At 47.8% G+C, this 12104-nt stretch overlaps 1 protein-coding gene across 4 annotated transcripts in view; it reads right to left on the reverse strand.

Moving 5' to 3' along the window:
* Positions 1-12104, reverse strand: part of TLN2 (talin 2) — a 439345-nt gene that overhangs the window by 58111 nt on the left and 369130 nt on the right. For all 4 annotated transcript variants that reach the window (XM_030318033.1, XM_030318034.1, XM_030318031.1 and 1 more), the window contains 3 exons: positions 8401-8547; positions 4241-4342; positions 1540-1659 (listed from right to left, as the gene is read on the reverse strand). In XM_030318033.1, the coding sequence (XP_030173893.1) occupies positions 1540-1659; positions 4241-4342; positions 8401-8547 (369 nt within the window). The remainder of the gene's footprint in view (positions 1-1539; positions 1660-4240; positions 4343-8400; positions 8548-12104) is intronic.

The raw sequence follows: 12104 nt of genomic DNA on the forward strand, positions 1-12104 counted from the left end.
GTCATGATCTCACTGTTCGTGGGCTTCAGCCCTGTGTCGGGCTCTGTGCTGACAGCTCAGAGCCTGGAGCTGGCTTCAGATTCTGGGTCTCCCCCTCTCTCTGATTCTCCCTTGCCTGTGCTGTCTCTCAAAAAATAAACATTAAAAAAGAATTAAAAAAAATAACAAGACTGTGTAAAGAATCAACAGAATCCTGACTGGGGTCAAGGTGGGGAGGTCTGATGATTTTTCTTTCTTGGTAGTAACTTAACAGACTCATTACAAACAGAATTATTCATGCTGCAGCCTTAATACTCAACCATACTAAAATCTCAAAATGCAGGCACTGTTAGAAACTTACATCATCCCATGCTAGATATATATGTATGCAAGTACATACATATGATATTCCTATTTACATGCGTTGTTACAACATATGTTAGCAAGTGATTTTGTTTTGGGTCATTCCTGTATTATCTCTGGGAGTCTTTGTAAAGACATACTTAGAAGGGACTCCTAGAAGAAATGACACCAAGTAACCTGGGGACACGGGCTGTCACCACAAAGAGAAAGGTAGATCAGTCACAGCCTTCCATCCTGACAGCACGCTTCATTTAGGAATATCATATACAGGATCTGTGCTTCATAAATGGCTATGCTAACTCCCACAGTATGTAGTTACCTTCATCTTCCCAGTGTCCCTATAATCGACTCCACTATTCTTTATTCCCGACTGAGCTTTCAGTCTCTAAGGAGCCGGGCGGTCGCTCGGGGAGGGGCACCCTCTGTGTGCTAACACTGGTATGGGTGCAGCATTCAGGCATGTGAAGCCCCCACCGGCTTGTTTGTTTCCCAGAGGACCACCCGATTACTTGGGGTATCAGAGATGAAAGCAGGTTCTTAAAAAGTGGCCCTTGGGACCAACCTCTCACCAAATTCAGAATCTTACAGGTGCAGGCATTCTAAGGCAAAGTCTGTGTTTGGCCACTAAGGAAAGTGCGTTTAGGGAAGGCAGGTAGGTAATACAGAGGGGTCCAAAGGAGATAATGGGGGGTAGATCTTAGAAAGCCACCAACCATATTTGGACAAGACTTTGTTACACAAAAGCAGGCTACCCAGCCCTTAATCAGAGGCAGTTAACTCCCATACTTGGTTCTTCCAACATCTCTGTGAGCCTTTAGAAACAGGAAAATAATTGCAGGGGATGTGCTAAGCACGGGGATGATGGCAGCATGTGTTCTGCCCTGGGAGCCAGGTGATGGGCTGGAAGGGAGGTGAGCTGGCCGAACACTCTCAGCAGAGGCCGTCTGTCTGAGAACCCGCATCCCCAGATGGACCCAGCTCTCAGCCTGTTGGCATCAGAAAGGACAGTGAGCTCTGAGCACAGCCCGGGGCTACTGGATCTGGACCTGGAGGGCCGGCAGGAGAGTAGTGCAAACTAAGCCTGGTTTCGGCTATCAGGCTGGAATCTTCTAGGGTGGAGCTACGCTATAGAGCATCCCCCGGGCGTGGGTACCAGTGTGCATGTGCTTCTTAAAACAGGGGCTTATGATGGCAGACCTCCTCTGGTTCCGCCGTGGCTGCTGCCATCTGGCCCTGGAGAGCCAGGTGCCCATAGTCACTGGTCATTTGTGAAGCCAGTCCTCCCAACTCCTCCGGGTTAGTAACCGACTTAGTCATCTGGAAAAAGAAAACAAGCAAGACACAAACACACATACACATACAGAGAAAAGCATGAGAACCACGTGTTAATATCACTGGAAGCCAAAGGGGTTCGTTCACTTTTAAGCTCTTAACTTGCGTGGGGGGCTGGGCACCGGAGAGGGCAATTCAAGCGAAGCCCATGCTGCGACGTGCACAACAGGCCAGGGCCCCTCTCAGGCCAGCAGGCCCTGGCCAGGCCAGTGGGCGACATGCTAGGCCCCGGCTGTGCAGCGTGGAGGCCAGGCCCTCACGGGCGTCCACTCCGGGAGGTGAGCGTGGCAGCCCCTGGCCCGGCCGGCCCTGCAGGTCGGCAGGAGAGTTCCCCAGGGAAACACGGGGGGCACGGGCCCCATGCAGTGCACATCCCTGGTCACGTGCTTCTGCAGAGAGCTGACCTGGTCTCTGGGAACCCAGAAGCAGGTCCCATACGGGCAAGAGGGCATGAGGACAGGGCTGTTAAGGAAATCATGACTGAGGAGGGATGGGCGAGCCGGATGTCTGGGAGGACGATATTCAAAGAGAATATAGCTTTGTAGTAAATTTGTGCCAAAGAATAAGGTTTCAGCCATAAATTTAGTTAAGAGTACACTCTAGAGCACCTGGGTGGCTCAGCCAGTTAAGCGTCTGACTCTTGGTTTCGGCTCAGGTCACGTCTCTTGGTTTTTGTGAGTTCAAGCCCCGCACTGGGCAGAGTCTGCTTGGGATTCTCTCGCTCTCTGCCCCTCCCCCACTTGTGCTGTCTCTCAAAAATAAATAAACTTAAAAAAGAGTATAGTGTAGCTTAAACGGTCGAGCTCTGCCTTTTCATTATCGGGATATTCAGTATTTTCCTCCTGCTTCATAGAAAAACTTACTTAAGTGTACCCTACAAGGCTAACACAGTGGTTTCTAGCTTTTCCTTTTCCTCCAACAAAATGCCTGTTGGTTGTCACAACAGCAGTTTTAACTGCCACCCGGGAAGATATCCTCATTCTCTTAAGAGGCTTTGCTCCTGCCCTACCCTCTCCTCTCTCTTGGTGGCATTAGAAGACCTTGGCTTCAAAGGGCTTTAAAAAATGTTTTAAATGGCTCCATGTTCACGGAGGCTGGATGGGAACATGTAGCCATCTAACGCAGGTGTACCAGGAAACATCACAGGCTTTCTGGCATAGGTGTGGGCTCCCAAGGAACACACACGCTAAACACCCTGCGAGAGGGAGGGTGCTTTGTGTGAGCCCTGGATCCCGGGCAACCTGGCATGACGAAGCGGACCCTTGCCAACTCAGGGTCCAGGCCAGCCAGCCTAGGAGCAGACATGCCATCCCAGGCGGGGCTCCTCAAGAGCATGCACATCAAGGATCAGGATGGGCCTGCTGAGAACCTAACCTGCGAGAGGTTCCAGAAAACACCACGAGGCCACTCAAAATACCTTCATCTCTTGCTGCGCTGTGCTCTCTGCTCAGAGAACTTGGCACAGGAGGGCCGCCCGATGCGACCTGTGCCCCGCCCTGGAGCGCCCTGAGCAGAACCAGCATGGGCCTGACTCCAGCTCTTTTAGTCGCCGAGACAGGCACTGCTCCTGTTCCCCCTCCCATCCCAAATCCTTTTAAGTACCAATGAGCTTGGCACAATCACAGTGTTTCTAAGAAGGAGTAGCAGCAGCCGGGGAAGCCTTTGTGGTCCAAGCTCAACCTCTAGTGGACGTAAGACTACATGACAAAACCATCCAGAGGTGCTGGGTCTGGTGGGGCAGGAGCCAGGCCCAGACTCAGTCCCTCGAGCTGGGAAGCCACCCCCTCTCTCAACTCAGGCTCATGTGGCAGCAGCAGAGAGGCGTCTTCCAAAATTTTATTCTGTGACCTCTGAGCCTTCAGAGGTTAAGAGGAGCTTTCTTACTACGTACTATGTATTTTTGAGGACACCATTTGTCATCTTTTGTATTATTTTTTAGCATACCAAGATAGCATTCACTGTCTCTCAATGCCATTTTTATCTAAAGATGCATCTAATACAATTCTGATGGCAATACATTCTAAGAAAAAAGAAAAATTGAAAATTACCTCCAAAGGTTACATGCCTTCTGTTGTCTGGGAAATTGATTTTACAGACCCATGCTGTTTCATTGTGCCTGACAGACTAGCATATCTTATTGTCCACATACTGTAGCTTGATTCCATTAGACAATCTGCACTACCCCCATGTGTCTTCTCTTATACTGTAACTTGATAAAACACGTCCAGTCCTTGGCGAGGAGGATAGGATTTCTTTCTTTCCCCTTACCTCCAACTTCCTTCTCATTTTCTCTCCTTCCTTTGCTCCCCTGTCCTCATGCCCAAGTCTCAATCATCTGTAATTCCCTCTTGCAGCTTTTCCATGAAATCAGAGCTCCCGCAGACTGGGGCGTCTAGACCATAGGCAGCCGGAGAGATCACAGATAAAGCACAGAGCTGGGGCCCATAAGGAACGAGAAACACGGAGTCATCTCTCTCCAACACAGACCCTGATTTGATGACTCAGTGGTGGTAGTGGAGGACAACAGGGCAACCAACGGTGGGTGGGGCAGCTCTTTTCCTCTTACCATTTCCTGAGCTGTTACCGCAATGGCTTTGGAGTATTTAACCACAGTCGTCTGATAGTCGACAAATGTTCCCTTTGGTTCTGGAGGAGTGCCTTCATCCAGCTACAGAGGAGAGAAATAAGCACCCACATGTCAGGAGAGGACAGTTGAAGGGTGGACTGTATTTTATTAGAATCAGAACTTTGAAAATGGAGACGCCCACAGAATTTCTTTGGCTTAGAGTCAACAGCATCCCTCAGCTTTGGCAATAAGGGCTTTAACAGAAGTGCCAAGATGGCACTTGGGGTACACAGGCAAGGAGGTCCCAAGCCTTGTCTGAGAGGAGAGGGAGGGCACTCCAGAGGAAGGACATTTCTGCCAACTGTTAACAGGGTAGGAGTCTGCCACACACAAAAGGTGGGGAAGATGTTCCAAGAAGCAGGGTTAGAGTTCAAGCATATGGCAGTGGGCATGAGACAGACACTTCTAGGGAAGCACAGAATGACAGAAGATGACTCAGGAGAGGAGGCAGAATCTACGTCCTGAATGGCTTCCCTAGGACTGGTGTAGCCCACAGAGTGTACACCCTCGAACTCTCACTTCTGATCTAGGTTGGGGAAGACCAGGAATTGGAACCATTAGGAACAACTTGCTGCTCATCTGACTGAAAGCAACAGGAATTGACAAATGGCAGACATCACTGTGGGGGGAAGAGGTGGAACAAGTGGGACAGTGACTCTGTCCCTTGAAGGGTTGGGGGCATACTGGTTCAGAAGCCCTGGTTCCAGGGCTTGTGAGGGGGCCTCAAGCTGGTCGCTTATACTCTGAGTCTCAGGTCCTTCAGTGGAGACTTCCTAGCGCCAGGCTGTTGTAGGGCACATCAAGTGAGATGAAGGAAGAGATGATGACCAGGATAATGAAGAAGATGATGATGATGTCAATGAGCACTATGACGATGAGAAAGGCAACCCATGTCTGCCACCATCATCATCGATACTGTCGCCACTGACTGCAGAATGGTATTCCAGGTAAGGACGTAGAGGAAAGAGAAACGAATACAGGTAGAGGGAGTATAGTGAACAGAAGAGGGGCTGTTGAGAGCATGGGGATGAAGCTGGTCTGTCTGATGAAGAACCTTGAAATCATGGGGAAAACGTGGGGTCTGGGGTAGGCAATGACAGACAGTCTGAAGTCTGGGCAGAGACTAGGGGGCGTATCACTACAGCCTATGTGTGATGTGGCCGCACAGTTCGGGAATATAATTGCCATCAAAGCCTCAGCACAAACCCCAGGGTGGATTTGTCTAGGCTTCCTTGCCAAGGATAGAGCTGCTGTCTAAGTCTCCAATGCACTATGGGGACCCTGTTGGTCAAATGAGGACTGAGTCGTGGATTCCTTCTCTCTGTAGAGACTGACTGGGCATCTTCTAAGTGTCCAGCAATGTGCTGGAAGACTTCATACGAAATGTGGCCTAACTACAAACACATCAGGATGCTGGAGCTGGAGGGCAGCTGGGAACACAGGGGCTTCAGGCTACCGTGGCAAACTTACCAATCTGAGGACAGTGACACAGTTAAGATCAAAGGGGCAGAATTTTTGGATTCCAGATTTCTTTAGTTTAAAGAACTTTCCTTTACTCTGAGATTTTAATTATAGCCTTCCTACTTTTTTTGAGGGGGATGTTAACATGACCTTTCTTGCAGGAAACAGTAGTGATGCAGAGAGCAGGTTTTTTTGTTTTCATCTCCATCCCTGATCAAAAAGAATAAACCACCACCACCACCACCATCTAATAACCCAAACAAAAACTCAAACAAAGAAAAGGCAGTGGGTGACAAGAGTCCCAAGGCCGAGGGCCACTAACCTCATTGAATGAGGAAATGGAGGTTCAGAGGGCTTGAGTTCTTTATCCGAGGTAGACCAGAAAGTTGATTACTTCATATTAACCCAAACCTTCTGGTGCTTAGACATGGAGAGATAATTCCAAAAAGAACCTCCACAGCAGAAGCACCAAAAGTGGTGTAAACTGTGTCCACGTTAGAATCAACTTTGGGCGCACATTGATTTTTTCCGCCAGTCACTCAAAGGCTTTAAGAAGTTCAGACAATGATGCTAACAGTGTATCAATAACGTAACCAAATAACCAGAACTAAGAACGTGTGCCAATCCTAATACTTCAATGCTTAGGGGTTCAAAGGCTCTGGAATATCACTTAGCCCAAACTGTGCAGCGATGGGCAGTTTGGGGTGAGCTGATCGAAAGGAGAATGGGGAAGAGGCACTAGGTGGTTCACTGGGCTTTGGCTGGCAGGTCTGGGTAGGTCCAAGTGTAGGGGTACCAATAAAACCCTACTTGTATACCCTGTGGAACTGAGGAAAAAAACCCCTTTGTTCCCGGCCTCTGTGGGTCGTGTCATTAGCAGTTTCTAATTATTGCTATCAGTTCACGCCGGACTTCTCTCCCCAGTCCTTCAGAGAGAATCAAGTGTGCCCTGGGCTGAGTGAGAGAGCAGCTGTCAAACGACTGACAGCAGCCAGTACAAGAGCTGCTTTCTTTGCTGAAAAGCCGTCACAATATGGTAAGGCTCAAAGGCTATCAAAAAAAAAGACTTCAAGAATCTGACTTCCATTTTCCAGGGATTGGTGGAATACTTCCCCATCATTGAGGTGATTCTGAAAAATGCCTTCTCCTAGGAAGAAAAAGGTTATCATTGAATTTCTAATTTGTATTGAGAAGACCTGAGCTCCATTATTTAATAACCTTGGTAGGCACATGGCTTACTTTCAAAGTTCTGGTGTTCTGACTCCTGGAAGCCAAACAAACCCATGGAGACTTACCCAAAGGCCTTTAGAAAGAGGGGAACTTCACTCATTTTATGCCAAACTGTCTATATTTGAGGCACGAGAAGCCCACAGCAGAAATTACTGGAGGGCTCTGACAAGGCACGCCTGAGGTCTCTGAAGGAGCCCCAGCATCTCAGCCTGGATTGTGATGTTTAAGGAGAATTATCCTAATTACAGCTTCGGGCTATCACCTCTTTATGGAGATATGAACCAACCAATCATCTCTAAATTAGCAATTAAAGACCACTTATTATCCTGAAAAACTGTAATAATGTACTCACAGTCTGACAATGGACATTTCAAAACACAGACAAAATCTCAAGTTCTTGGCTGTGCTATCCCAGAATGGCAAATAGATGTTGGCGAACAATTGTTAATTTTAATGACTATCAAACTGCTAAGACGAGTGAAGGATTCCTTGGGGAAAGAGCAGGAGACACTCTCCAGTCTTACTTCTCTACTGATCCAAGTCAATGGAGGGGTCACTGCAGGAGAAATAATTCTCACATTATCTCCTATGCCTGTTGCCCACAAGAGTTCACTACAGGCTTTCACACATACTACTTCAGTGGTTTCTGCATTTGTAGATACCAAAACCATGGGGAGATTTAAAAAATACAGAGATTCTGGGGCACCTGGGTGGCTCAGTCAGTTAAGCGCCAGACTTCAAATCAGGTCATGATCTCATGGTTTGTGGGTTTAAGCCCCACATCGGGATCCGTGCTGACAACTCAGAGCCTGGAGCCTATTTCAGATTCTGTGTCTCCCTCTCTCTCTGCCCCTCCCCTGCTCATGCTCTGTCTCTCTCTCAAAATTAAATAAACATTAAAAAATATATAGAGAGAGATTCCTAGGCTCAACCCCACAAAGATTCCAACTGATTATGGCTAGGGTAGGGTCTTGGAACGTGCTCCCTGTGATTCCTAAGTAGCCATTCCAAAGACTAGCGCTTGGGAATCACTTCACTATTTCACTTTGCTCTTTGTTCCCCACGACATCTCTGTGAGGTCAACAGGGGAGGTAAATAATTATTTCCATTTTATAAGTGAAGGAGCCAGTGATACCTTCTCCATCTCCATTTTCTTTCCCCTGCATAAAACTGAAAGACAGGGTGAGAGTGGCTTAAAAAAGTAATGAAGGAGTAATAAGGGATGAATACTATGGTGGACAGAGGATAGAAAATGTATACATTTATCAGAACCCTCAAGAGAAGACTCACTGATATCCACTTTGACCGACCACTCCTTAGAGAAAAGCACTTGGGGATCACGTCTGAGGGAAACTGAGGAGGAGATGGGGTCAAGGGGTGAAGGTGAACACGTGGATGCCCAGGCCTACCTTGCTCATGGCCTCTGCAATGGCATCGACCATGCCTCCCACCAGCCCCACTTCGCTAGCTGCTTCATTCAGTGTCACCATGATGTCATCAACAGCCTCCTTCATGAGCTGGGCGGCCTCTGTGATGGCGTCGTGGGTGTGCTGGGCCTGAGAAAGCAAAGGGGAAAGAGGATTGTAGGAAATTTCCATAAACAGAAGAAAATGGTGCTCAGTTTCCTCAGAATCACTTCACTGCTTTTAAGTATAACCTTCAAAAGACACAATACAAAACTGTATCTCCATTATGGAGCACAATAATGTATTCTGGGTTTTTCCTTTTATTATGTGGGTACGTTTGTGTGCGAAATCATTAAAAATCAGAAGGGAAAATAGAAAAAGATCTCTTTTTACAATTTAAAAGGAAAAATTGCAAGATATGAAACAGCATCTTACGACAGGACCAGTTTTAAGTTAGTGCGTTCAGGGTAGCAGAAAGAGAATGCCACAGATTCCCAAATATATAAGCTGATGGGCTTAATTAAAAAAAAAAAAAACAACTAACATGGGGTGCCTGTATGGCTCAGTCAGTTAAGTGTCCGACTCTGGCTCAGGTCATGATCTCATGGTTCATGGGTTTGAGCCCCGCGTCAGGCTCTGTTCTGACAGTTCATAGTCTGGAGTCTGCTTCGGATTCTGTGTCTCCCTGCCTCTCTGCCCCTCCCCTACTCAAACTCTGTCTCAGAGATCAATAAAATGTGAGTTCTTTATAAAGAACTCGCCAAACTCCACACCCGAAAAACAACCCAGTGAAGAAATGGGCAGAAAACATGAATAGACACTTCTCCAAAGAAGACATCCAGATGGCAAACAGAAACACGAAAAGATGATCAATGTCACTCATCATCAGAGAAATACAAATCAAAGCCACAATGAGATACGACCTCACGCTGCTCAGAGTGGGTAAAATGAACAAATCAGGAGACTACAGATGCTGACGAGGATGTGGAGAAACGGGAACCCTCTTAAACTGTTGGTGGGAATGCAAACTGGTGCAGCCGCTCTGGAAAACAGTGTGGAGGTTCCTCAAAAAATTAAAAATAGATCTACCTACGACCCAGAAATAGCATTGCTAGGAATTTACCCAAGGGGTACAGGAGTGCTGATGCATAGGGGCATTTGTACCCCAATGTTTATAGCAGCACTTTCATAGCCAAATTATGGAAAGAGCCTAAATGGCCATCAACTGACGAATGGATAAAGAAGATGTGATTTATATATTTAATGGAATACTACTTGGCAATGAGGAAGAATGAAATCTGACCATTTGCAGCAATGTGGATGGAATTGGAGGATATTATGCTAAGTGAAATAAGTCAGGCAGAGAAAGACAGAAACCGTATGTTTTCACTAATGTGGAGAAACTTAACAGAAGACCATGGGGGAGGGGAAGGGGGAAAAAAGTTACAGAGAGGGAGGGAGGCAAACCATAAGAAACTCTTAAATACTGAGAACAAATTGAAGATTGATGGAGGTGAGGGAGAGGGGAAAGTGGGTGATGAGCATTGAGGAGGGCACCTGTTGGGATGAGCACTGGCTGTGTATGGAAACCAATTTGACAATAAATTATATTTAAAAAGTAAACAAAATGTTAAGAAAATAATAAAAAAAACTAACATAAAGGAAAAAAGTGTTTACAACAAATGCACTTCTGTTCAAAGCTGCCCGATACCCTACCATTCCTTAAGACTGGATCACGTAAATTTAAGTATATGGCGAACAAACAAATCTGCAGAAAGGTGAACAGGTTTTGGAATTATGTCACAAATTACACTGTCATGAGGTTGGAGGGATGAGTGAGCCAAGTTCTCCAGGGACAGATGTTCATTCTGCAGGCAGACTCGCGAGCGCTCATGAGTTCCCCCCTGACCCACACTTGGAGAGGCTCTAATGACCACAGGCTTGCTACATGCAGGACAAGCACAGAGTAGGCGCTGGTTGAATACATGAATGAAAAGATGAACCAATGGTAATGGCAGGCTCCCTGAAAAACACCTCCAGTGGAAGCAAGATGCAGGACAAAGAACCAAGGTCCTGGCATCAGAAAAGCTGGGTTCTAGCTCCAGATCCACTTCTAACTAGCTAAGTGGTCCTGGCCTTTGCTTCCTCAGCACAATGGGAATAATGGTAACAATGCTCTGCCGAATTCTGGTGAGATAATATGGCTGCATCACCGTATATTTATAATAAGAGGAGTCTAGTAGGTGCCTGAGCCTAGGGAAGCTTGACCTAATGTCAGGTAGTCAGTGTGAGAATGGTGAGGTTCCAGGCGCTGGGGCCACCCATGCAATGGCCGTGGCTGCCCTGACGTATTTCAGGAGCGAAGACCTTTCCAAAGGCCCAAGAGATCGCACCTTCACTTGGGTGGATGAGAAGGCAAGGAAGCTACTGAGCGAGGGTCAACGGTAACTCTTGACCGATTAACTGAAGAGAAGAATTTTTAGAAGAGGCTGTGTAAGCCATGGGAACTGGCTCTGTGTGGAACTGAAAGCGTGCCAAACGAGAGGAGGCCTTCCACAATGACATCTGCTGGGAGGTGAAACACGCACCTCACGGATGGTTACCTTGAGGCGACTGTCAGGAGGCAAACGCGAATCATTGACCATTGTGGCTTGCCCAGACTAGTGGCCATCTTCTCTACTTCACAGGCCTTCCATGGGGGCAGCCAGGCAGCCTCCCTCTTGGGACTTCTTCCCCCTGACCTGCTTCCCTGGTATGGTCCTGGAGGCCATCTGGAAGCCTCCTCACAGCTGCACCCTCTCACCTGAGGCCTGTAGCAGCTGGTTCTATTGAGTTTGCCTCTTTTCTTCCCTCCATGCAAATCCCAGCCCTCTTTCAAGGCCCAGCCTAAATACCACCTAATCCAGCAGCCTTCTTGTCGTCCTCCCGTCAGCTTTCTCTGGGATTTCTGTAGCCCTGACAAGCAACTCTGGAGTCAAATAGTCATCAAGAGACAAAGAAAGGCCTCAGAGAAAAGAACATTGGGAAAAGAGGCTCAGTAATGAAAAACAATACAAGTACTGCCCTGCTCTCTCAGGAGATGTTCCTGTGAGGTCCTCGGCCACTGGGTAAGGCCAGCTATCTTGAGGCTGTATGCCGGCCACACAGAGCGAGAAAGGGCTGCCCACGGAGCCCCAGCCCCCTCAACATCTGATTTCAGCTCAAGCGCCGGGGAGTGATGGAGCGTCCAGTCATTTAAGCCCCAGCCACCATCTGACTTCAATGGCAGGAGGGACTGAATGAGAACTACCTTGCTGAGCTCAGTCCACCTGCAGATCCACCAGAGAGCATACTAAAATGGTGTGTCTGAAGTCACTAAGTTTTAGGATGGCTGGTTTGGAGCAGCAGTGAACTGCTACAGCCCCTAAGGAGCGCTCCTAATGCAACCTTGGGGCCAGACAAGACTTCTCATAGGTGGTGTTCATGTTGAAGCAGAGACCTGGATGAACAATCCAGAGTCTAGCAGAGTTGACGGGGTGAGGATGGGAGAAAAGGGAGAGGCTTCCAGGCAGAGGACACAGCCTGTACCAAGGTCCAGAGGCAGGAGGGAACGTGGACTGCGAAGATGAGCCCAAACACTGTGTGCGAAGGGTCTGACACGGTGCCTGATGCACAGCTCCTGCCCCTTCTCCAACTAGACCGTGTGCTCCTTGCCAACAGTGGGCTCT

The sequence above is a fragment of the Lynx canadensis genome, chromosome B3, assembly GCF_007474595.2.
Source record: "Lynx canadensis isolate LIC74 chromosome B3, mLynCan4.pri.v2, whole genome shotgun sequence".
Lineage (NCBI taxonomy): Eukaryota > Metazoa > Chordata > Mammalia > Carnivora > Felidae > Lynx > Lynx canadensis.